General features: G+C 40.2%; 1 protein-coding gene across 1 annotated transcript in view; it reads right to left on the minus strand.

The window, feature by feature from the left end:
• The window catches only part of LOC306657530 (dedicator of cytokinesis protein 10-like), a 134,430-nt gene that overhangs the window by 41,711 nt on the left and 65,220 nt on the right, over nt 1-27,499 (minus strand). The window contains 14 exon segments of the mRNA XM_079133631.1: nt 1,264-1,347; nt 2,794-2,940; nt 8,252-8,323; nt 10,789-10,902; nt 14,284-14,353; nt 16,072-16,190; nt 17,862-17,954; nt 18,586-18,672; nt 19,283-19,404; nt 19,598-19,721; nt 23,004-23,096; nt 24,792-24,857; nt 25,333-25,520; nt 27,276-27,355. Of these exon segments, the coding sequence (XP_078989757.1) occupies nt 1,264-1,347; nt 2,794-2,940; nt 8,252-8,323; nt 10,789-10,902; nt 14,284-14,353; nt 16,072-16,190; nt 17,862-17,954; nt 18,586-18,672; nt 19,283-19,404; nt 19,598-19,721; nt 23,004-23,096; nt 24,792-24,857; nt 25,333-25,520; nt 27,276-27,355 (1,459 nt within the window).

Genomic DNA, 27,499 nt, shown 5'->3' on the forward strand with positions numbered 1-27,499 from the left:
TTTGGTTCTACTGCAATTTTATCTAAACCAACAGTCTGCAAATTTAATGCATAATAGGAGCACAAATAAAGAATGCACTTTCAAGAAATGTTTAGAGAGAAACTGAATTTTCAAACCAAATTACATATAATCACGTAATGCCCCAGATCAAAAGTAAATCTTTACTGTCATGAAACTAATGTTCAGGCTCCTAAGCATGACATAAAAGGCTTAAAAATGTCATTATTTACTTTTTGTCTTTTTATACCTGTTGTTTTTTTTTCCCACAATAATTCCTTGGTGAATTACCTCCTTCCCAATGCATAAGTAAAAGCTAATGGGAAATTATTATTTCAGGTGACCCACCTTTCCTCCTTAAGAGACAGGTGTATGACCCAATGAAGGCTGATCATGTGTTTCCTCTATAGAACGTATATCAGAAGCAGGAGCATCATCATTATCATTAGTAAATAGCAGCAGTGCCCTGACCAAATGGTCCCTCATCTAAGATCATTCCTGTGCTCTGAAAGCATACTGATCCTTGCTCTTTTCAATACCTGGTTCTCTAATTGTTTACTCAATGCCATTACTTCCAATATCCTTCCAATATATTCCATTTTGATCAAATTGGAGTCCATTTCTGTTGCTTGCCACTGGAAGAAACTTAACTGATGTTAAGTCAAGAAATATTCTTGATCTGTCAATTTCAGTCTTAATTTCCTCCAGCATATGCCATATGATAGCTCAGTGGCTCTGAACGTGAATCACCCGAATGTTCCATTAAAACAGACTTCTGGGCTTCTCTGATGCTCCCTCACTGAGGGAGCACACTTAGAGAACCACTGCTTTTGAGTTCCTTCCTCATCTCCCAACTCATGTCCCTATTTGGGTAGAGTGGTTGACCTAAATGGGTGGTCCATTTTGTCCAGAATGTAAGGGTGCCAGGGACGTAGGAATTCCAGTGGCAAAACCAACACAGCCCAGGACAAACTGGACTATAGGAACTGCAGCGGGAAAGAGCCACTCACTCCACCCCCCATAGGAAGTAGAAATGGGATGCAAACACTTTCCTCCATTCCTCTGTCCTTCATGAAGGTAGAACTTGGAACCTGGGGAGACTTAGTCAGTAGATGGACCACTTAAAAGGCTGCCTCTCCTTGGCACAGACATCATTTTCTGATGTAGAAAAGAGGTTAATTTTTTAGGCAGTTATACATGGAAACCAGTTTACTTATTTGTAATGCTAATGTTTAGCAAATAGTGACTCCTGTCCATGGTTCTTACCTTGAGGTCGCCGGAGGAGAACATGCTGATGTAATTGTTCACCATTCGAAACACAAACCCTCGGTCCATAAACGTAAAGCAGCGCTAAAAAAGATAAAAGTCTAATTTCAAACATTTTTACTAGAGGAATCATCAAAGATTTTAGACAAGATAATTATATATTTTGAAGCATAATAACATTTAACTAAATGGGTTGTATATGTGTTTTAAAAATCTTTAAAATATGCTTAAGCATTCTTCCACATATGGTAACTAATTAAAATACTAGATGTAGTATATAAATCAGAAAGTTACAAACCTGTATTTACCAAGTGTATAAAACATCACTTAGAATTTTTCAATGAAATATTAATAGCAACGAAATATTAATGATTTCCCCAAATATCCAATTCTGTGAAGCACTTCAAATAAACTACCAGTATATCAATACATTTTATGCCCATAGTCTTAAAATGTGGTAAAAAACTAAAGTAATATGTTTTTTCCTCCTTTACCCTCTTCCCCTTTAATCGTGACCACCTTTTTCTCTCACTGGAAGCAAGGAAAGAAAAAGGAAAAAATGAGAGGCAAAACGTTAAAAAAAATAAATTCAGGGTAAGAAAAAATATACTGTATAGTGGGAGTAATATTTAACACATTAGAAAATAACTTAGACTGAATTAAAGCCTAACAGACAAACCAGGCTAATTTTTCATCTACTACCATAGCCTCTCAATGTTATATTACTAGCATTTATTTATAAATTCTCAGCCACCCAGGATGTGCTTGCCTCTAACATAAAGAAACAACTAAAATGGCTTCATGAAGGTTATTGTAGTCATCTGCTGGATAGGAGAAGGAAGAGATGAAAAACATTGTCTTTCTAATTAAGTTCATTATCTGCTACATGATGTACCATAATTCTGCATGTCGGCTTTTTTTTTTTTTTTTTTTTTGGACTTTGCATTTTTATCTTTTCAATTCAATATGAATCTCTATAACCCAGAGAAACATAACAAACCTCCCTAGACATCCAGGTTCAGAAAATCATTGCTACATACTTAAATTGATAATTTTCTTTTCATATGATCAATGAATAATCTTTACATCATGTAAAGCTTTGAGGTAATACACCCAAAGTGATCAGTTTCCAAAGGTTTTCCCAAAGTGGTTTTTGGGTATCATTGTTACAACCATCACAGATCAGCAATGCCACTTCAAGGGCAGAAATGGCCCCGAGAATAATACTGTCACAATACAGCTTCTGCAAACATTTCATTTTTCTCTTTAAAATTATTTAGAAATACCATGATTTGACAGCACTCAAATGGATACTTTTATCCACCCTTGCTATTTCTTCAAGGAGACTCCGAATTGGAAAAAAATTAAGAAGTATTTCAAGCAGGAAAAATGCGTAAATGAGAACATGCATCTCTCTCTCTCTGTGTTAGTTTTGACTCTTGGTCACAGAGATGCAAATCCATGAACATTCGGGCTGTGTCGTATCTGCTGCCACCACGTGTGGGCAGAAACGTGATCTTGAAACTCTACCTTAAGAAATCTGGCAACACTGTGGTTTGCCCGTTTAGTTTCTTCAAGTGCATCCTTGTATTTCCAAATCACGTGGTCGGAGAGGACCATCACAAGGTTGTCCAATTCATTTTGGTAAGATTCAGGAAATCTTTGAGCCCGGGAAAGCTGTGTAAAGAATGGATTATGCATAATGTAGCATGGGAAACACTAAGTGGGGAGGAAATCAAGAGGCTTATTTTACAGATTGACAAATAAAGAGCCCTTTTGCAAACTCGAAGGCAATAATAAAATAGAAGACTTTTATAGTTCAAGGTTATGATTTTTACCATTTTCATTTAATGTTGCTTTCTATTTTGGTCAATAATTTTTCACATTTTCATTAAAAATCAAATTATAACATGTTAACTGCAAACTATTCAAACAATAAAAAATGTACAAAGTAAAATGCCAACATTTTAAAAGATCTCTCACATCCTAATTACCTTTTCCTTGCCTCTCAGGAAGTAGCTACTATTAAAAATTTAATGAATATTATCCTAAAATTTTTTGGACAAATAGCTCCATTTAACTCAATTTCAAATTTTAAACTCATTTTTTTTAAACTAGGAGTCCCCCTAGTTTAAACTAGGAGTCCCCCTAGACAGCTAATAGAAATCAATGAACAGGATGAGTACAGATACTGGTTTGACATGTTCCCTAGTGAGGGATGAGCTTCAGTTAGTGTTATCATCGTGGTCCCAGTATGTGTCACACAGTGAGGTGGTGACAGTGAGGCCTCATAGGTTAAGATGCTTGTGACACCAGGCACAGAAGGGCTTGGTGGTGAGGTTATATAACACTGAATAAAACTTTATGAGTCTGATTTGGACTACTGTACATGAGGGAAAGTTGGAAATGGCTGAGTTGTCTCCATGTCTAGAATTTATATAGATTCCTTTCTATAAGATCAGTAAGGCTCATTGATTTTTACAAGTTGCCTTTAAAAATTACACCCAGACACATTTTCACTATACACAGAAACACAGAATTTAGAATTAGAAAGCAGCTTATGTTTCTAAATCACAAGCACCTAACCTGTGCTGCAAGAATAAAAATCACTGAGGCAGAGTCGTATCAAATGGAGATGTAATAGTGGAATGCTGCAGTCGGTTTAGACCGACTTTTTCTTTCTTTCTTTTATTTTCTTAAGTCAATTTACAGGCATCCACTATCAAGGAATTTCGAGATACTCATGGTTACTTTTTGTATGTATTTAAAATTTATTTTTTAAATCTAATAGATTAAAAACAGATCAATCCAACTTAGTTAACCACACAGAGGATTTTCATTTTGCTTCACATGCCTTGGGCAGTAAGGATAGATGGTTTACCTGCATAAAAGCAACAATCCCTTTTTTAAGTAATCAAAGCACATTGGTAGTTTCCTCTTTTCATTTTTTTTCCCCCAAGATCCATTAATTATGTCAATGCCTACATTTTCTCCACATGGCATGTGTTCATGCCTTGGGCTATGATAGTGCCTTTCTTCCTCCTTCTTTATCCCTTCCTTTCAAAGGTTTCTTGTGGTCTATGGTTTTTTTTTTTTTTTTTTTTTTTTTTTTTTTTTTTTTTTTTTTTGGTGTGTGTGTGGTGCTGGGGATTGAACCCAGGGCCTTATGCTTGCAAGGCAAGCACTCTACCAACTGAGCTATCTCCCTAGCCCTCCACCCCTATTCTTAAGCCAAAGACTTTTGGTCTGAAAACTATAGGAGGATTCTTTTCAACATTTCTCTGGAAGAACATCAGGAAGATTTGAGGTGGAAGAATTCCTGCACCAGGGACAGTGGAAGCCTGTCTCAGGACAGGAGAAGGAAGTGAGGCGACAGCAGGCTTCCTGAGCTGCAGAGCTGGAACAAGGAGGAGAACCTGGGCTTTGAGATGGCCAAGGCCATGAGGAGTAGGCCCTGGAGGCAAGGACTGAATGCCAGGCATTTGGGAGCTGTTAGGAACAAGGAGAGTGATGGGGAGCCACAGCCTGAGCAGTACGGTGGACCTTTGGTGTGACAGGTGAGTGTGAGAAGCTGTTCAGTAGTCACCTTGTCCTAGGAGCAGGGGGCGCTATTGGCCTAACCATATGCTGCCTCTCAAAGGACCAGCACTTTCCAACTCCCTCAGATCTCCCAAATTTACTCCTCAAATTGATGACAGAAATTTCTCTGATGATGGAAGAAGTCATTCATTTCATAATTTATACAGAAAAAAAAGAAAATAGCAGCTTGGGACAAGTTTACTACAATTGCTTTTATGCAAAATGATGACCTCAGGTCTTTTCCTACTGTGATCAGTAGAGATGATGAGAAAATTGTTTAAGTGTTGGGTCCCTGGAAGAACCCTGGAGCGTGGGGGTTATCAGCGAAGCCTGTAATGAGAAGCAAGCCTGTATCAGTGAAGGTAGACTGCCCACACAGTAGGGCTGTGTGTGATCGTTTACTCCTAGGCTGCTCATGGGTGTGCTTGGTGACCTATTTATGTGAGAAGGGACACAGTGGTGATAGCTGGAGGAGAACTTCCCCCAATCCATTCTTTCACAGAGGAGAAAACCAGTTCTGAGACGTTAAGTGTCATTTTAAACATGAAACAAGTTAGTGACAGGGAAGGGATTAAGATGGTGAGGATTTCTGATCCCAGTCTGGCTTAATGACAGAGAGATAGGAATCATTCTAATCTTCATGTTAGATTTTTCTCTTCCTTCCAGGCAGGAGGCTCTTATCTCTGGAAGTGGGAGAACAGATGTAGCCAAAAAGCCAACATAGGACTTAAGGTGAAGAGTTGGGAACAGCAGAAGTGATTAAAGGTGCAGCCAACACATTTGTTATGCTAAGGTCAAGGCCATGGTGGGAAAGGCCTGGGGCCTGGAAGCCTCTGGGTGGAGCCTCTGCTGGTGACCCTGAGGAGGAGGCCCTGCACAGTGCCCTTAACCTTCCGTGTTGGCAGAAGTGTCCTATCCCTCCCCACTAACAGCCAGCACTTCTCCTACGTGAGAGACAGCCAAAGGCCTTGCCCTGCTAGGAAGTAGGCAAACTCTTGGGGAGCTGATCCACCTCCTCTCCTGGTGATCAGGCCAAGCGCTGAGCACTTTCTGGGACGACGAATAAAGAGGGAAAGAGAATGCACTACAGGGGCTCTAAAAATTAGCTAGCATGTAGGCGCAGGAGCCAGTGAAGTCCCTGTGAGACTGGACACCAAGGGGTTTCATCAGGGGCCAGCGTGTTAAAGGGTGAGTTAGAACTCAGTGGCAACGAGTGCTTTTCCTGGACACAGGATCAAAGAAGGCCTCAGAGATAGGCAGCTCACCACCAGGGTGGCTCTCAGAATCAAGGAATGGGCCACTGAAAGGGAAGGTGGAAATGTCTGAATTGCTCTGGGAGAGGATGTAGGACAAAGTAAAATGACGGAGGGCAATGGATGTGTGGGAATGGTCATTTACTGAGACCAGAAGACCCACCAGAGTCAAGTTCCCCAGGAAGGCCCAGGAGACACACTGCACAAGGCCATCGGGAAGGTGCTGGAGACAGACATCACTGAGATGTTCGGTGGTGTTTCCCTGCTGCAGGTGGGAGAAGCAGCAGCCCTGGACCATGGGCCACCATAATAGCAGAGGCCCTGTGTTGTACTTCATCTCCAGCAGCCTGGAGGCTGTAGTCATTATACATAGCAAGGCCAGAGGACAGCAAAGGATTCTGACTCTCAGTGACTTGTGGAACTGGCTAGTGATGTGTAGAAACCCTACAGACAAAACAAAGCAACCAGCAATGGTGGCAATTTGCATCCATTAAGTAGGCAAGACAAACAACTGGCAGATTAAGATGCTCACTCCAATAAATAGTTGTGATTCCTTTCTCTCTCCTGGACCTGAGTCAATATTCCTATCTGGTACACATCAAGTGACGACGTGGCAGGAACCCAAAGGGAAGCCCATGACACTGTACTAAGTATACGCTGTAATGATTCTACCAGTTTTTTTTCCCCCCAAAAGACCCTGCAGTCATTTGTTCAGGCTACTCTCCACTGGGGAGAGGGGAATAATAACACATTCCAAGGACTTTTGGATACAGGACCCAAATTGAAATTGGTATATGGAAATCAAACACATCTCGTCTGCCCTGTTAAAGTGACAACTTACAGGGATTAAAAATGGAAGCCTGACTTGAGTTCTGTTAACAAGAGATCCACTGGGTTCAAAGATCCAGGGAAAAGCCAGTTAACTGGTCACAACTGTATAGCAGGAACTGACAAAATTGGCATTTGGAATAATATCACACTGATGGCTGAGCCTGTGGTACTCTGACATAGCTTCTCCCCCACAAAGAGCGTAAATCAGAACAGCTTCACTGATCCCGCCGTGCCCCCTCACATAATGCTGTTCTGTTCTCACTCACCCTCCTGGAGGGGAAGGGGCAATGTCGGAGTCTTGCCCTTGGTCTTACCCAAAGGGGAGCTGAGAGAAATAAGTGTGGAATGTTGGTGATTCCTTTGGGTGCATCTTGGTCCTCCTCGTCCATTTGGAATTGTGAGTTGTTATGTGTGGCAACCTGCCCCAAACGGATTGTGAATACTGAGGCTGAGAGCTCTCTGGAATTAGGGTTTGGGTCCCTGTCAGGTAAGAAGTTACCAAGACTTTCAGAGCTCTGAGCTAGGGTGAGGGGATTGAGAAGGGATTGTAGTGGAGGTAGGGGATGAGTACATGTTGGTCCCTAAGGAGACCTGCTGCCATGACAGGAGCCATAGTTAATCCTATTAGCCTCCCTTTTCCCCCAAAGTCTCCTTTCAGAAAAAAGAACCCCATGGGAGCTGAGCAAGAGCAGATCCACGGATGTGTGCAGTGTGCCATGCAAACCACAGACTGTGAAAGCCATGGCCGTGCATGGCTCAGGTGTTCCTGCAAGACAGTCTACTGTCTTTACAGTGGCTAAAATCCTCAAAATGCTTTATTGTGTTACACATAGAAATTTGATGTTTTAGATTTTTTTTTTTTTTTTTTTTTTTTCAGCGCTGGGGATTGAAGCAAGCACACACCAAGGCCACTCTCTCCCCATTCAAAGACTGAGCTTGTGGAGGTCATGGGAGCCAGATCATCTGCAGGATCCTCTAATGAGCGTTCTGTGTTCTCAGACTACCCTTTGGCCCAGCCAAAACTTTCATTGAAAGGCTCTTTCCAGCCAATCCTCCTTCCTTCTTCATTTTCTTTTATGCACATCAGACTTTTCTATTTCTTTTTCCTGTCCTTTTCTCCTTCATAGCTATTTTTGCCCAATAAATTTTTTTGTGCTTGTAATTTTGTCCTAGCATCTGCTTTTGAATGGGCCTGTACTAACATACACAATCACTTCCCCCACTTAAAAAACAATTACAAAGCCAATAAAAATGGAACTAATGAGAACCTGTTCATCAGTGTGATTGTCGATGACATTACATGACTGTATTACACATGGTCTTACCTGGATTTTATTTGTGTCAATCAAGTGCTGTGCCATTGATTTGAGGATAATTGCAAAGAAGAACCAGGAATGCTGTTAGGAAAAGGAAGAGACAATAACAGCTTATTGTCCTGTGGAAAAATAATGATAATTCTCTTCTTCACAATATGTGATTATAACACCATTATCTTAATCATGTATTCTTTGAAACTAAATGAACCAGGGCAATAATATATTTCTATTATGTCAGGACAATCTTTCTCAGAGATATAATGGTAAAAGTACATGTCAGACATTTTGGTTTCTCAATTGTCTCAAATAACCTTTAGACCAAAACAAGTTACTAGTTTGCTTGATGTAACTGATAAATAATTATTGTTCATTCATAGGATGCTCTATTTGTTTCACTTAGTTAAGAAAACTATAACTTCACAGCAAGCCCATCCCTAAAACTTGCAGGACTATAGGAGAGTGTAAAATAAGTTATATGTTTAAACAGAAGTTAGAAGTCAAGCTGACAAAGAGCTAAATAAAATGCTTGGTCCTCATTCCTTGATGAATATTAACACCCTGGACTGCCATAGCCAATATGGGTCCTGGGCAGAGCTGGGCCCTCTCTGTTCCCTCTTGTCTCATGCAGGGCTCTGTCCTGCACCTGGGGGGGCCTGGTGTCCGTGTGTGGCTGTCCTGCCTGCATATCAAGAACTGTCCATGAGCCTGCTCTCCTTCCTGCTATGAAGGGCTCCTTCCTGGGGTCTTGAGTTGCACCCAGGCAACAAGATCTGCCCTCTGGAGAAGGGACATAGGAAAGGTCTAAGCAGGCCCCGGAACCAGCCTGAGCCTCTTGAGACTGAGGCTCCTAGGCCTCTCCAGGTCTTGAAGGGAGATGGGTTTCCCATGAGCATGTTCTCTTAGCTGCTCTTAGCCTGGGGAATGGGCGCGTGTTCCGAGGCATGCAGGGAGGGGGTGTCATGCATTGTCCCCACATCACATATACAATCACCATTTTCTTATTGGCTCTACTGTGAGTGGACACTGAATTATAGTCACTTTTAGGGTGATACAATGTCAAAAATTTTTGAGCACACTGTCCTAACTCCAGAGGACTGAGATGAGGAAGAGAGGCAGCTGTGACTTAAGGAAGGGTCAGTTCTTAGTAAAAAGAGAAGGAAATGACTACTTGAACATCGGGAGTCAAATTCTCTTGGTCAGGGATATTGAATGAATCCAAGGCCCACTGGACCATCTCCCATCTCCTACCTTGCCCAGAATAGTATTTTTTAACCATCATGCCAAGTGTTCCAGCATTCGTCTCTGAATGGAACCACTCTCGCAATGGCCCTCGAACATACCAACCTACCCAACAGCCCGTGCTTCTCCGTCTTCATCTCCCGCCCCCTGTCTTTGTTCCCCCAGGTCCCTCAGCCCCACGTGCTGGGCTGCTGCCCTGTGACTTATCAAAGGTCCTTCCCTCTGCCTCCACTGCTCCACTGGAGATCCCCTGGGCCAGCTCCCTCCCTCCTTCAACCTGCCGGCCCTGGTCAAACCCTTTGCCCTCTCACCCCTAGCTCTTCCTTTCTGTTCCACATTTTCTTTTCCAATCCAACTTCTCACCTTTAATATGGGATATAATTTATTGCTAAATTACATGTGTAATTTTATTTTCATTCCCCAGTAGAACTTAAGCTCCTTAAGGGCAGAGGTTTTTATTCTGTCCCCCGATGCCTCTCAAGTGTCTGGAGCGTGCCTGCTGCAAGACCGGCCCCTGGGGTACACTGGGTGAATCAGGGGAAAGAAGGCACTCACAGGCTAATTCAAAAACATGAACTGCTTTGCCCAGGATAATTTGATTTTAGTGAACTCCTGGTGATGCTTATTGGTCCCGACTTCTTTTCTCAGCTATTTCCCATCAGTGGTTCATCCATCAAGTCCCAATAGATAATTAATTTTAGCTTAGGCCTAAATCCAGGATTCCATAATAATTTAGTGTTACTGTTTTACGAGCTTCTCACCATCCCTTCAGCCTTCAGGTTCCTGCATGTGTTTTAACTCTTTGAGACCTAAGTGGCTGCTGCTGCACTTTTCTGTCATCTGTGTGCACATCCACACAGCATTGTTGATCTTTCTCAAGGTATTTTTCCTCTTACAGTGGCTAAAATCCTCAAAATGCTTTATTGTGTTACACACAGAACTTTTAATTTTTTTTTTTTTTTTTTTTTTTGCGGTGCTGGGGATTGAACCCAGGGCCTTGTGCTCGCAAGGCAAGCACTCTACCAATTGAGCTACATCCCCAGCCCACTAGATCATTTTTGATGGCTAATGATTCTGCCTTTAGCCTCAAGCACTTAACTTGGGTCCAATCTACTTTTCTCTGTTTCTCTTGACATAGACCTCCTTTACTTAATATATTCTTTTATGCTGTAGTTTCATTATGAATCTTCTGTCAGGAACCAGCAGAGAAATGACCAATGAAAATCAGTGAGTGCTGTGACCTTCCAGGCCAGAGGGAGATCCACCCCTTGTACCAACAACTGATCAACTATCTTGAGACTAGTTACCTTCAGGACATGCTTTACTGTTGTTGAGTCATTTGATTTCAAAAGACCAATCACATTTTTCACCAGCTCCTCGTGTATCGTTCTCTCCTTGCACGTGGTGGTCTTGAACACGAACTGAAGAAAATCCAGAAAGTAAACAAAGTTAATTACTTTAAAAAATTAAAAAAAAAAAAAAAGCACAAAGCCTCAAAAATTATGCCAGCTGAATAACTCATTGCTCAAAATTATCTGCTCATGCCAGATTTTGTCATGAAATACATGAAGGCCCACTGGTAAGTGGTACACACCTGTGCCTACTCAGGGCTTTGCAGGATAGGGCCTTGCTCACCTAAGCTCTCCTTCAAAGTCTTTGGGTAGAAATGGAGAGAAAGAGCCAGAGAGCCATTTAGCGAGTTCAAGGAAACGTGGAGGGCTTTGACCCACCTATGTAGGACACATTCCCCTTCTCCTTCCTTCCACTGGTAACAGGTGTCATGGTAGCAAATCTTCATCCTGAAAGGGTAGAGCACCCACTCAAATAGCCAAGTGGGGAAGCGGGTGCCTTCCAGAGGCCGGTGGGAGAGGTCCCCACAAGCCCAGGCTCTACCATCCCACGCTCAGACACAGCTGTGGAGAGGTTCCTAAGCATTTTTTTTTTTCCATAAAAGATTGGTTTGGGGCTGATTTTCAATATTTTTTTTTCATATCTTTAAAGAACATTCATGACCAATTTATGGACATAAATCTGTTTCAAATGTAAAATGCTTTTATCTGTATTATAATATTTTACTTATGAGTTGGGTTTGCCTCAAGAAGGCTATTTCTTCATAATAGTCACAATTCAGACTTTGCGATGATTCAGAGGGAAGGTACGTAAGAGAAGGGCTCAAAGCCGAACCACCGGCACTTCCGTATCTGTAGCCATTTCTTTGAACTTTGTAGCTCATCAGCACCGTGGTGGAGCCTGAGTTTTGCAATCTCATCTCAAAGGAGAAAGACAAAGCAAAGGGGTGCACGAAACTAGCTAAAATGAAGAGCATACAGTTTTCCCCTTAGGGATTATGCCTGATCAGGGTAGAGCCATCAGCAACTCTATGCCAAGCATAGTTATTTACCCAGAAGGGCTTTCCACTAGAGCCGAAACTTAAAATTTTGTCTACTAGAACCTGTCAGTGCCAGAAATTCACTGGAAACCATGGCATTTAGTTAGAATTACTTTAAACACACATCTTTGAAACAGACATGGTGTTTGTGTGCAGTCTGGATATTGTAGATGGAGTGAGGCAGCAGCATTTAGCACCATTGAACTTGAAATGGTGTTTTGTTTACTTCTGAATAAAGATAAAATTACACTGAATAACACATCTTTCAAGGACCTCCAAGTATTTTTTTGGAAACAGCCCATCAGTTTTCACTTTGATTCTTGGTGTGGGATTTAATATCTACCTATTTAATATTTATCTATGTTAAGTAATTTTCTCCACCTGGGGTAAGATTCAGACTCTTTGATGAAGGTCAGGCTGTCAATGATGTGGTGTGATGGGAGTCCATTCACAGAATCACAGAGCTGGATGTTCACCTGGTCTCCCTCATCTTATGTGACAGAGGAGAACCCTAATCTGAAATTCCACATCAGTACATTTCTGGATTTGAAGCACTTCAAAACCAACTAAATAAGCAATAAATCTCCCTTATTATACAGTGAAATGGTCTTGTCAAGATATTTCAGATATTCTAATTAAAAATAAAGACCAGGCATAAAATAAGTAGCATCACAGATGAAGAGTCTGAGATCTGAGGAACTTAAGAGGAACTAGCCTTGACTGTCACAAAGACAGCCACACCACCAATGGGTCCTCAATGTGATTTTTCAACTATTCACTGGAAGGAAGAAGAATAACACTGTGTTGAAATGAAGCTGTTTGTGTATATAGAGGATCATGGGATGATTGTTTGCTTTTTAGTCCCTTTGGAGATTTAAATAGAAAATTGGGGTACATATTGAGTAGGTGAAAGTTCTCCAGATTCTGTTGAACAATACGCTCATCAATACCTATAAGAGTAATCTGAGATCCTCTCTTAAACACAGCATAAACTAAAAAGCTGTCTGTATGTGGAACTGGCTTTTTGCAATTGAAATGTGGGTTTGAGCCCAGCACAGGGGTGCATGCCTATAATCTCAGCTACTCAGGAGGTCGAGGCAGGACTATTGCAAGTTGGAAGCCAGCCTGGGCAGCTTAGTGAGACCCTGTTTCAGAGGGAAAAATAAAAAGGGGTGGGGATGAGCTCAGTGGTAGGGTATCCCTAGGTTCCATCCCCAGTACCAAAAAGAAAAAAAAAAAAAAAAAGAATCAGAAAGAAACGTGGGTCTTATCAGGTAAAATCATAAGGCAGGGAAATCACCATGAAGTCAGAGTCCTGCCAGCATTCACGCCGGTTTCAGGAAGGGCACACACTCATGCCTTTGTATTTTGGGAAGACAGCCAACATTTCTGGCAGGTAGAAAATATATAGCATAAAACTGTAGTGAAAACAAGTCCTACAGATGGTATCACAGAGGGACTTACTCCAGAATGTGATTTCTAGTTATTTCCTTTTATAGGTGCATTGATAATAGTAATTATTAGTATTATTTTAAAGATCAAGTTTCTAACACCGAAGACCTGAGTTCTTCTCTAGTTAACATTTCTGGACATCTCGAATGTCTAAGTGTCTATCTGCCTACATACGTCATACAGTATTCTCTTAATTAAAAAGTCAATGTCTCAAGATGATTTAATTGATACACATGAAAAAAACTGCAATGTGGATCCTCCGTGCATCATAAACCAATTTAAGGTTTTTATCTCTGGGTGGGTTCTTTCTTTGTGTGGGGGGAGAAGACACGAGGTAGCAGGTGTGAAAGGGCAAACATCATCACAAGTTCACTGGCACTAATTCACAGGCCAACCAGAAATGAGAGGAGAAACATGTCCGAGTGAGCGCTTGACGGCGCAGGACACTGAGGAGGCAGAGCACGCTGATGGGATGGGCACGTGGTTCATGCCAGAAGGTAAAGGACTTAACATACCAGAAGCAGGTACAAATATACAGTAACTGGGAAAATGAAATAATGCCTGAGAAAACAATAAAAAGAGCTAAGAAAACATTACAGAAGAAACACAGAGCATCCAACACACCTTGAGGAACAGTCTTCCCTATGGCCACAGGAGAATTTCATGTATTTGTAATGTTGACTCCAAGAGAAGAGCACTTCCACCTTCTCTTCTGTCCTTTTTCTTTCCTCTCTCCCCATATAAATATTTGTTTGCACATACACACAGGAGTTATACATGTATACGTAAACAATACAGCCAGCTCATTAATGCAAAAAGATGGAGTTCGGCTACGGGGACGTTAACAATGGCAGGCACCATCCGCTAAGGGAAGAGAACTTGTCACTTCTTGTAGACGGGGACTGAGACAAGCCACACAGCACCAAGGGCTAAGGCCAATGTCCCCGTGGCGATTTCATACCTTAATATAAGACTGGACAGAGTGGTCAAGCTGTTCCTCATGGCACTTGGCCACGATGTCGGTCAGAACCCTGGAAAAGCAAAGCTCATCAGTGGTCTTTTGCAAGAAGGCAGAAGAACACCACTTTACTTTGTCATTTGATGCTTGGTAAACTGGGTGTTAATCCTTACTGGAAGAATGAAATGAACCCATTTCGCATTTTTCTCTTGCTGTCCTCACTCAAATACCTGTGAACCATTTCAAATTCAGAACCTGGAAACACCAAGCTATAAGTAGTGCCTTGTGGCTGCTGTGTCACACTGGAGACTTTCTGCCCAGGTTGAATAGCCAGCTGCAGTCTCTGCATTTGCTGATATAGTTTTCTTGGAAAAGGAATCATTTTTAGGATCTAATTAAAACTGAAGACTTTTAACCTCTGATAAATCATCATACTCCATTTTAAAGAGCTTGGCTTCCAACCTATAGGCACAATATATACTTAGGAAAAAGGAATTTGGTTAAAACACATTGGATTTCTTTTCCTACCTTGAATGGGTCAGAGGTTCAAGTAGCAGTAGTGGTGTGAGTGGATTTTTTTTTTTTTTAACCATAATACTAATGGTTGTTCCATGGCTATAGTGCTTAGAAATATTAGAATTTCAATGGAATTAGATGAAGGCAAAGTTGGGAACTTTTCATGTGGACCCAGAACTGACTGATCTGGAACCATTACAGATATTAAAATTACTAGAACTTCAGGGTTCTACTTTAGAAACTAAAAATTCCCACCCTGGACAAGAGAAGTAAGATGACCATGAATAAGGAAGATGCTGTAAACATTTACTAATAGAAATCGCCAGAATGTTGAGACTAATTTTTTAAAAAAAGTGAACAGTAGGAATATATGATTAAATTATTAATTCAAAACATTATTTCTATAAAGGCAAAACTGATTTTGTCAGAAGCCAGATTAGTGATGTTGGAAGAGTACAACATAACCAAATTTAAAATGAGGATAGTTAAAGATAAGAAAGGTAATGTTTTAAAAAAAGTGATTGTGAGAATATGAAATGATACGGGTACTCTTGGGGTGGCGGTTTCTTAAATATTTAGGGCTCAATTACCATACCACCCTGCCATTGCACTCCTGGGCATTCATCTCAGAGAAACAAAGAATTATAATTACATTTACATAAAATGTGTACATGAAGTTTTACAATGGTTTAGTCATAATATCCTAAACCAGAAACAATTCAGATGTCTTTTCAATAAGTGAACTGCTGACCATACTATGGTATATTCTATATCATGGGATACTAATCAAAAGGACAAATTATTGATAGGTGAACGAACTGGATGAATCTTCAGAGCATTATGCTGAGTGACAGAACCAATACCACAAGTTTACATAATGTGTACGTTTGTGTGTTTGTGTGTGTGTGTGTGTGTGTGTGTTCGTGCATGCATACACTCACACATGTGTTCACACTGGTAGATGTTGCCATTGGGGGAAACTGGGTGAGGGGGACACTGGTTCTCTCCACATGTCTTTTAATTATTTTAATTACATGCAACTCTAAAATTATCTCAGAATAAAATGTTTAAAAACACAAAGAAAAAGAGAAAGAAATCTAGCACTTTAATGATCATAATATGTGGTTAGAAGGTAAGAATTCAAGAGTGAGAAATACTTAAATTTGAGATGTGTTCAAATGAAGTGTAAACATTATGCAGCTAAAACCAAGTTAACAAGGTTTTGTGTAACCACGGGTTATGACATCTTTTCTCCCAACGTTTTACTATGGATACCTGGTGACTGTTGTACAAATTTCATCTTCCTCATTCTGTACCAGAACTTTGAAGAGCTGATTCAAAATTATAGGTAGAAAACTCATGATTGCTTGGATCTTTTCCACATTCAATAAATTCTGTAATAATTTTGGCAGAAAAAATATAGATTAAATTTTAAAGCATGTTCTGGATCAAAGGCTTAAATGTAAGACATGAAACTCTAAAATGTCTTCTGCAACACTGATCTAGGTGATGAGTTTTTGGACATGACTTCAAAAGTACTGGTGACAAAGTGAACATAGGCACAGGAATTACATTTAACTAAAAACTTCTTCCCAGCCTGTGATACAATCATCACAGTGACAAGACAACCTACTGAAGGGAATAAAATATCTGCAAATATATATCTGATGAGGTATCTAAAGTATATAATGAACACAAAATACCTCAATGGCAAGTAAACACACAACACAATTAAAAAATGGAATGAGGATCTGTAAAGACATTTCTCAAAAGAAGGCATACAAATCGTCAACAGTATATGAAAAAGTGCTTTACATCATTAATCATCAGAGAAAGGCAAGTTAAACAACAATGAAATATCCTCACATGCTTAGAATGCTGTTATTAAAAAGATGAAAGATAACAAGTATGGGCGAGGCTATGGAATAGGGAACCCTGTTACATGCTGGTAGGAATGCAAATTAGACAGCCATCAAGGCAAACAGCATGCAGGTCCCAAAATGTTAAAAGCAAAACTACCATATGATCCAGCAATCCCACTACATATTCAAAGAAAACTGAATCAGAATGTTGAAGAGACATCTGCTCTCCCAGGTTCATTAAGCATTATTCATAGTAGGCAGGACATGGAATCAAACTAAGTGTCCATCAACAGACAAATGAAGAAAATGTGGTATATAAACACAATGGAATACTATACAGCCCTAAGAAAGGAAATCCAGTTATTTGCAACAACATGGGTAAACTTGGTGGACATTATAAAATAATGTGGAATAAGTCAAACACACAGAAATAAAAATGCTCCATGGTCTCAGTTACATGTGGAATTTAAAAAAAATTGAACACATAGAAAGAGAGAGTGGAAGGGTGGATATTGGGGACTTGCGGGGTCAGATTGGGAAGATGCTGGTGAAAGTCCACAAAATTTCCATTAGACCCGAGGAGTAAGTTCAAGATCTATTGCACAGCATGGTGACAATAGTCAATAATTTATTTTATGTTTGAACATCTCTAACAGAGTAGATTTTACATTTTCTCACCAGAAAATATGGTGAGTGTGTGAGGTCATACATATGCTTGATTTAGTCATTGCACAATGTGTACTTATCTCAAATCATGTCGTACCTGATAAATATATACTTATATATGTAATTTTAGTTAGTCAAATTTAGTATATAAATAAATAAGAAAAATACAATAGCACATGTTCTGCTGTTTTCAGACTTGAATATGAACATGATAACTCATCTTTACCTGGCTGCTTTCTTCCCTAAGCCTGGCATAGGTGCATGAAGATAATGTTGCAAGGACTCTCATTTAATCAACTACAACATATCCATTCTGATTTTTCAGTCATTTTAGTTTTGGATAACAATGATTTTTGCTTTGTTTCATTCAGACAGAACTTCTTATAAATTGTGAAATAAAGTTATCTACTCTCTGAATTAATATATTTTAAAACCCTCAGGGCTAGTCACCTCTGAGTGTGCTCCGCAGTGGAGAGTGTGAGGGTCTCTGTCTGTTTTACCTTGGAGACCACTGGAGCTGCTTGCACATTGCCTTACCTTACAAGAGCGGATGAAATTTGAGGTAGGTGACTGAGACATGTCTTTCTCTCGTTTTTGGCACTGTTGGAAAAATGCGTTCACGTGCGGATCCTGCAACAGCAAAAGATGTTTATTTCTGATGATGCAGGAACTGTGTGCAAACACTCAATGTGGTGTGAGGTGAGCACTTCTGCAGGGTTGAGGTCTCGATGTACTGTGTCACAAAGCCAGAGTGACAAAGCTCCCACCTCTGCTGGGCCTTGGGGTCTACGGAGGCTCCCCCTGCACTGCAAAGCCCAGGTGCTCTCCCATCCCAGTCTCGCGGGCTTTGCTGTCCTTGCCCACAAGACAAGGGCTGGAGAGTGACTTCCATGGCTGTGCGCCTTCTCTCTTCGTAAATGCCCTTTGTTTATTCTTCCCACTCCCGCTTCTTCTGTAGTATTCTACAATTTCCCTTCCATACACAGGAGAGAGTACTCCTTCATCTGCAGGGGTGCTGTCTGTGGAGGAGATCGGCACCGTCATCCTGCTAAATGCTCTCCTGGTGTCTGGTCTCAAGTTTCATGGCAGCTGGACGTATGGGGCTGGGGCGTTCTGTCTATCCCGAGACATACAACTGTGCCCCAAACGTCCTTCTTGGCAGTATACAGCCACCCACCTCTGACAGCTCGTGCAATGACGGGTCTCATCTCACGATCTGGCAGGCTAGAGAGGATCTGACATTGCAGGACCATGTACCCACCTGAGTATTCACAGTGGATACCACGAACGTTGACACCTTGAAAAGTGGTTTGCCGCCATCTACCCACTTGATGTCACTCCCTCCATGCTGCAAAAAAGGGTTTGTTATTGTCACTGTGACCATCTAAGAGAAAAAGTAGACTATTTAACTTATGCTAATTGATCATCCTGATCCATTACTTGTACATTACTATGGATACGGAAAAGATGCAAATGTATTAGACAATATTGGCAGATGAGACTGATAGGATATAAGGGGATTGTGTTTATTTTATTTTTTAAAACATGTCCTCAAATCTCTTTTTAAAATAGTGATTTAATTATTTATTTATTGGTACTGGGGATTGAACCCAGGGACACTTTATCACCAAGCTACATTCCCAGTCCTTTTTCTTTTTTGAGACAGGCTCTGGCTAAGTTCCTGAGGCTGGCCTTGAACCTGCAATCTTTCTGCCTCGGCCTCCCAAGTTGCTGGGATTGAAGGCGTGCACTGTGCCAGGTTGAAGCAATCACTTTTAATAGTTCACTTCTAGTAATAAACTAAACGAGAGCTTTGGAACACTGCAGGTATATTTTGTTCATAAATATAATGGGCGAATAAACTATGGTTTTCATTTTCATAGCAGAGAAAGAAGATAACTTCATGCCATTTAGCTGAAGTGTTTTTATTTTCTCTTAAATTATACATCACTCAATACCTTTCCACTTGCAGTATCTTGAATGCTTAAGTAATCAGGAGGCAGACTCGTTGCTATTGGGATATTATACTCTTGAGAAGCTATTTGATCGTGTTTCATCAGGGGAAGCCAGGCATAGCCCACTGTGCAAGAAAACAACAAAGAGAAAAATTTGGAACATACACCTCCATGGTAAGATGGGAAAATAAAGCTATTTATCACTTATGAACCTAAACTTCACTAAAAAATTCAATTACTCAGAGCTTTTTAAAATACTCTCCAGCTCAAATCAAACAGATGACATGCAAAGCCACTTGGATGGCTTCTGTCAGTTACCTGATGTTTCCAGAGCCTCTTTCTTTTTGGCATTAGCTTTGGCATTGATATCACATGTGACGTGATAAAAAGAAAACAAGATATGGTGTTTCTCATGGAGCTGTGTTGGTAGCTCAATTTTCACCTGCAACGAAAGACATCCTAGTGGGACCGAGATTAAAATGATTTGTACAGGGTCAGAACAAGGCAAAGAACAGTCTTTTAAAACATTTTAACTGAAATCTAGGTCCATGTTTCATAGTATTGGATATACTGATTTAATTCTCAATAGATACCCATACTGTTAGCAGAAGTGAAGCTATTTTTGCTTCTTTATGGTGGTGAATGATGATAATGTAGACACTCTAGTGTTCCTCATTAGCTAATTTATGCTACTAGCATATGGATTAAACACACAAATGCATAAGCACACGCATAAACACACCTTTAAACCTTAGAGACAAACTGAGTAAGCAGTAAGCCCCTGCTTCATGTGCGGCTGGACCCATTGCACAAACGTCACTTGGAAGCTCACTAGAGCTGCAGAATCTCAGACTCCCCCCCAAGATGTGCTGACTCAGAACCTGCATTCTAACACCCCCTACCCTGGTAATACTACCCTCCCACCCCCAGGCAATTCAAGTGCACATTGTTGAGAGACAGGGCAGTAGCAAATGGTGTGACTTAAGTATGGAATCTATTCCTTTAAAACAATCACAAAAACATATGAAATGTGTTATTGTGGCAACTAAGTAATGAGCCATCTTATGACTTGGTCATGCAGAAGCTGTATAAATGCTTCTGAATAAACATAAACAGATGTAAAATATCACATCAAGATAGGTTGCTCCATATTTCCAGAAAGAAATGCTTTGAAATAATTCTCTATGTTTTATAGCGACCTTCAGAGACTGTTGTTATTTAACACCCCCCTCCCAAAGGGCTTGTGAAGAAGACTGTACAGAGGTGGAAACCAAGGCCAGAGACTACGGGTTCCGGGTGGCTAAGAGGGTAGTATAGTCAGCTTGAGGATCTTCCAGAACAGGGCCCACATCTTCTGATGACCACTTAACACTGAAATTCCAAGATCTGTTCAGGCAAGCTGCATTCAGCTTCCTATCAGTAAATAGGTCATTCACAGAATTGTCAAATCAAACAGCAAGGCAGGAGCCACGTCAACTATCTATCAGTGTCTTTATTAGATGGCTTGTCCATCTAGCTAAATTAATCGTCACGCTGTTCTAGAAAATACTTAGAACAGAAGTTTTCAAAGTGTGGTCTCTTGAACATCAGAATTAGTCACATGGAAACCAGTTTAGAAATCCAAATTTTTAGGCCCCACCCAGACATATTGAATACCAAAATCTGGAGTAAACTGTGCTTAGGCATGTTTGCCAGGTAATTCTGACACGTGGTAAAATCTGAGAATCCTGGATTTGGATGGTTCACAAGCTTACATAGGCTTTATATCAGCATGCTCACCTCATTAGAAAAGCCAATGTACATTTCAAAATATGCAATAATTAATAAACAATTATTGAAATGAAAGACATTTTCTTTTTTAGGCAATATTAAGAACATGAGAAGCAACAAATACTCAAGAATTTTAGTTAATTAAATGTTAATGAAAATATTCTTCACTTAAGAAATACTGCAAATACTTTTTATTATAATAGTGCCTTGAAAGAATGCAATAACAATTTTTTGCCATATTAAAGAAATTAGTTTTAAATCTGTACTGTAGAGATCACCAAGTTGTTTATTATATACCTGCTCTCATGTGAAAACAGAAAACATTTGAATGAGGAAGATTAAAAGCTAGAGTTAACAACAGTCAGAACAGTAGTTAAAAAAAATACAGACCTCATCTATCTACACAGAATGCACCTTTCATATGAGCTCTGTCAAAGGGCCAATGAATACAATAAATATTCTGTAATGTGATAATAGCTATTTCCCTTAACTTTTCTTGCCCTCTGTCCTGAATTTGTGGAAGAAAATTAAGAGCATTAAACGGGCATGGTGGTAGAAGATAAGGTCGTGTATGTTGTCTTGCTGGTGTTCCTTTAATTAGTTTTAAAATGATTAGTGTGCAACAAGATATGTGGACAGAAAAATGGCTTCCCAAAGATATCCTCCATGTTCTAAAACCCAGAATCTGTGAGCATGGTCTTATGTGCTAAAAGGGATTTTGCTGATGTGATTAAGTGGAGGCACACGAGATGGGGAGATTATCCTGGATTTTCCAGGGGAGACTGTATAATGATAAAGGTCCTTTCAGGAGGAAGGCAGGAGAGTCAGAGTCAGAGGAGACTGAGGACAGAAGCAGAAGTCAGTGATGAGAGAGCCAGAAAGGAGTCTCAAGCCAAGGAGTGTCGGTAGCCTCCAGCAGTTGGAAAGGTAGGGAAAGAGTTCTCTGGAACTTTCAGGAGGCCTGAAACCCGGCTGATACCTCCAGTTCTGCCCTGTGGCACCATTTCATATCTCTGACCTCCAGAACTAGAGAATAACAACTGCATGCTGTTTTAAGCCACTAAACGTCAGCAATGTTTTATAGCATCAAAATAGGAACCGCCATGTATGAGGTGTGATATTTTGAATCCCAAGTATTATATTAGCAGGTTACAGTGATTCAAACCTTTGCTTTATGGTTGGAAATTCAATTTAATTCCTGAAATTCATTTGTCTGTAGCCGTTTATAACAGAAGTTAACCTGAGTATTGTAATTACTGTTGATCCAATGACATTTTCTATACATGTTATGCAAAGTAGTGAAGTTATATCTGGATCTCTGTGGCCTGGTTTGAATTCTGACTGTCACATTGTTGTTTGCCCTTGACAAAGTTACTTGACTTCTCTGGGCCTCAGTTTCCTCATCCATAAAACAGGAAGGTAACAGTAGTGCCTACTTCTTAGACCAGCTGTCGGGATGAAGTGAGGTGCTGTGTGTGAGGAACGTGGCCTTGCCTTGGCATACAGCCACAGCCTTGAGTTCACCACGGCAGGGCAGTTTCTTGCCATACTGAAATGGGGGGATCCAAGGTCATGCAGGTCATAAGCACCGCTGCTGGCTCCTACTGTGGTCCTTTGTTCTTTCCATTATACGAAAAGCTGCCAGTGACTGGCAAAGGTATCTAACATAATTTTTATTATACTGACTGATGAAATAAAAGAAAAAATTAGTCTCCCTTGAAAAGAACGATAACAACAAAAACATCACATTTTTAAAGGTCATTTCTAGGCTGAAACACATGCATTTTCAACTTACTGTAGAAGCAACTGTCCATTAAGTAGGTTATAAATCTTGGTGAGTATATCCCTGCCAAGGCAGGTCCTTGGTCTTGCTGTGGTCTAGAGACGGGGTTATCTGACCCACTCATCCATCATTTTTTGGAGCTGCTAGGGGCTGTGGAGGCTTGGTTCTTACCTCATCAGAGAAATCTGGATTCTGGGAATGGTGCAGAACTGCAGTGTAGGCAGCTGAGGTAAAGAGGGGCCCTCCAGGTTTTCCATAAATACACTGTTTAAAAAGTTATGAGTTGAAAAAAAAATAAGTGTCTGAAATTATGCCTAAGGAAAAAAAAATTCACAACTCTTTACCAATCCCAGGACAAAGACACACTTTGCGACAACCTGCCAAGCTCACCTAGCATCTGGTTACCTTTGAAACTCTTTGGTGGACTAGGCTGCATTTATTATACAATGAGATGGTGAATGAGAAGAAGAAAGCTGGCATTCATTTTATAGATATTTCATGAGGATCAAATACTTGGACCAACTTACTGTCTCACTTTTTTTTCCCCTGCAGTACTAGGGGCTGAACCTGGAGTCTTGCATGTGCTAGGCGAGCACTCTACCACTGAGCCACATTCCCGGCCCTATCTGGCGTTTGGTGACCATGAGGTCAGTGCTAACTTGTTCAAATCAGATCCCTACAGAGTGGCTTCTTGAAAGGGCCCCTGGAACCAGCTGAGGTTCAGGTTAAGGTCCTGGGTGATCACAGGCTTGGTTGGACCCCAACCCTGGGCATGCCAGCTGGCAGGATAGATCTGGCCCCTTGAGCCCAAAGCTCAGCTCCTCTTGTGGAGTCTGATGGTGGCCTTGCTGTACCTCTATATGGTGCTTAGAATGCACTGAAGCAGGGAACCCACACACCAGCCACCGTTCTTCTTTCCTAGAATTTTCCTGCCCACAGGCCTGGTGTGTTTGCTGCCTGGTCACTGTCTTTGTTGGCTAGACAATTATATTTCACCTTAATGTTTCTTTTCTAATATGAGCTTGTTACTGTGGCTACCGACATGGTTCAAGTCTGCTTTGAAGAACTCTTTCTCTTACTCTGAATGACTCAGTCATTCTCAGATTGATCATCCTTCTTCTGAACAATGCTACCAACCTTTTTGGTAGCATAAATCAGAGGATATGATTTGTACTTGACAAAGTGTTTTAAAAGCTTATCACAAATAATGGTGGGGTTAGTAAGAAGTTAGCTTTGTTCTCATTCCACTGATTCACTGACATGGGTAAGATCTGGCAGCAGGCCCACTAAAGATAAATTTTCCCTCCATCATTCATAGGTTACTTTATGTTGTGTGAAGCCCCTAAGATAGAAATAGTATGTATCAAAAGAAATTCTAAAAAAAAAAAAAAAATGTCATCTAGTTGCAGTTTTAAGGTTAAAACAAACAGTTCACATAAACCTCACAGTTCTATTTGATCTTATTAAATCATGTGATCAACAACCAGGATTGACTTTCCAGAGCCACTTTCCAGTCCCACAGCCCTTGGTCACAGGCCTGCCCTTCAATGTGAGCATCCTCGGGCCCCACGGTATTGGCTATCAGGCCGGGGTAAAGCACAGACCACTGGGAAGCCAGCCAAGCCGTGCCATTTTAAATAAAGCTCTCTGAGTCCAGAGCTGGGCTAATCTTTGAAAAGGGTGAATTTTGCCAGATGGGAATCTTTGCATTTATTTCATGTTAAAATGGTTTCCTTTATACCAAATCTTGAAAAGCTAAGAGAGCTACAAGATTGGCATTTCTAAAAGATTGAGTTAACAATGGCTATTAAATCGGGGGTATTTCAGAAAATCTAAAACAAATGTATTGAAATGCTCTTCTTTCAACCACACTCATAGAAAAAGCCCCTCAATGGCACTAAGAATAGAGGCACCTCCCCCAGCCCCTTGAAGCTGTGTCCCCTGGCTGAGTTGGCTTACCTTCACAGGCTTGGCTCCCTCTCCATCAGAATTTTTGAATTCAATGCACACGGTTATATTTCGTGCCTGAAATTACAGTGAGGAAAATGGAAATTGCAATTTCCTCTTAAATAACACCCCAAAACAATCTAAGTGCCTAAAATAAGTAGCTTCTAATTAAATCTGAAAAATGTAGACTACCCAGCATTTTCCTGTGACATGATCCACAGTACTCAGAAATAGCAAAAGAATTTGGAAAGATTTTAAAAGAAAGAGTTCACATTGAAAGGGGCAGGCGTGCTATTTTGAGAGCATTGTAAGAAATGAAACCAAAAGAAAAGTCTAGATCAAATTTGTGTAGGACTGATCTCAGGAGGGATTATCAATCTATTACAAAACCGTTCAAATTTAAACATTTCTGAGATGAACCTCTCACTGCCCCTTACTAAGCATTTTCTCCAGATGGTTTCCTATTGCAATCTGTAGTTGCCTCCTCAAGAAACCGTCTTGTATGGAGTAAATGTGGTGAAGAGAGATGACATCTCAGAAAGCAGGGTCTTACCTTGTTAAAGCATTTCTGGCTGTCATACTTGAGGTGTTTGGGGTAAATGTAAATTTGATTTTTGTATACTCTATAAGGACGGCAATGCTTTGTTGAGTCATAAATAAATTCTTCCACCTCCACTGTGGGTTCTGACTCAGCCATCACGTTGAAAGGCTTGACAGGGATAAAGGACGATGTTACACAGTCTTAAAAAATCAGAAAATAAGAGTTTGTCATTTAATATAGTTCTGTTTCAGGGAACAATATTTAACATATTTTAAAATGAACCCACTCAAACTACAAACTCCAGAATGGATATTAAGTGATGCTAGCCTGAAATTTTGTAGAATGTGGCCAGGACAGATAAATAAGTTACATATTTCATATCAACACTCAAGTCTAAAAACTGGTAAATCTTTTAGGTGGATGTATAACTATTTTTTTTTTTTGTCATATTTTATTTAAAAAGTAAATTTTAGATAATGATCCTCTGAATATACTAGCTAGGTATTATTAGGAGTAACCCACTGAGCTTTGCTATACTACTGTAAAATAAAGAGAAATAGGGACATGACGGAGCAAAACCTTTTCTAATGGGTTTGTTACTGCTAGCACCAGGTGGATTAATACTAATTTCTCCCTGTGGGATGATTCCGCAGCAAGGGCCTGAAGGTCTCTCTCTACATTATATGTTATGAGATATTTTATTTTTTTGCTTCAATTTTTACAAACTTTTAAAATGTAACTTTGTAGGAACAGTCTAAGAACTAAGAGCTAAAAGACCATTAGGAACTTCTAAATCAAAACTTCTGTCACTAAACAAGTTGGGAGCTAAAGTGTGGTACTGAGTAAGACCTTCCCCCTTTCCTGGAAGGGAGTCTTCCTGTGTTCAGATAAAGCTCAATGATTAGGGGTGTCTACTTGGGAATCAGGTTACAATTTTTTCCAAAACTCGATTACAATATTTTTATTGTATGCTCAAATTTATCTAATTTCCCACAATTCTTTGTGAAAGAATATTTAGTTTCCTCATTTGTTGTTTTTCTTAACTGTAGGTCATAATAACCCTGTTTCTGAAATCAAGAAGAAATGGCTAGTTTACCCTCTGTTTTCTCATACCAATCAATATAAAAGTGATTTGGAGTCAGGGCTTATATGAGAATGTGCATTATGTTTCATGTGAAGATGATTTGTGGAAAATTACAAGAATGGAAAACTTAATAGTGTTCATGGAAATCCAGATATCCTGTGGTAATAACCCTCTCTGGTTGTGATTCAGTATAGGAAGCCTTAATTCACTTTAAATTCTAAAAGTCATTTGTAGGCTAATAGCAACCCCAGAAATTCTAATTTTCACTGACCTAAACAGGATTTTTAAAAATTATATTCTGAAAAACACAGATTCTGAGTAGTAGCAGAGTCTGACAATATTTCAATTGCACTCACTGCCGGGTTACTTGGGCAGCCGCACATGGTGTTGAGAGGAACCCTGTGGTAGTACAGTATGGCAGAACCTGCCTCTATTCTGAGTAAGAGGCACTGGATAGAATATAAATCTTCTCCTGTGGGTTACCAATTTATTCCTATCTGAGCCTGACTTTCCTCATTTGCAACCCTCCAGGGTTTTTAAGATTAAATGATATAATTTAATATCTTGCTGGGTATTAAACCCAGATTTACATACCAGATAAATGTTATGCTACTCAGAACATAGCCTGGCCTTGTGACAGTCATTGTCTGCCTTAATGGAAAATCAGAAGCCCTACATTTCTATAGCATAATGATTTGTATTTCCATAATGAGTTTTCATTTTGGAAAAAACAAAAGCCCTCAAAATCTGGTAAGCGGCCAGTTAAACAATCAGCCAACCAACGTACAAAACAAACACGGCGCCCCCCCCCCCCCCCCCCCCCCCCGAATATTTAAAACTCTACAACTGAACCATGATGTCATCATCATACTTGGGTGCTCCAAAGGAATGTTGTCAACAGTAATGTCCAGGTTTCCAGGGATGGTCTGCATTTTGCTTATTCGGTCAGCTCTGTGAAAGTACACCAGCACAGAAACACACGCGCACACACACACACACAACACACACACAGTATTATTTTCAATTTCAAGAAAAAAAGCAATCTACTATAATTCTGAGCTTTGAGAAGGTCAACAATGGTAGATCCTAAATAAT

The sequence above is a fragment of the Sciurus vulgaris genome (genome assembly GCF_902686455.1).
Source record: "Sciurus vulgaris genome assembly, chromosome: 3".
Taxonomy (NCBI): Eukaryota; Metazoa; Chordata; class Mammalia; order Rodentia; family Sciuridae; genus Sciurus; species Sciurus vulgaris.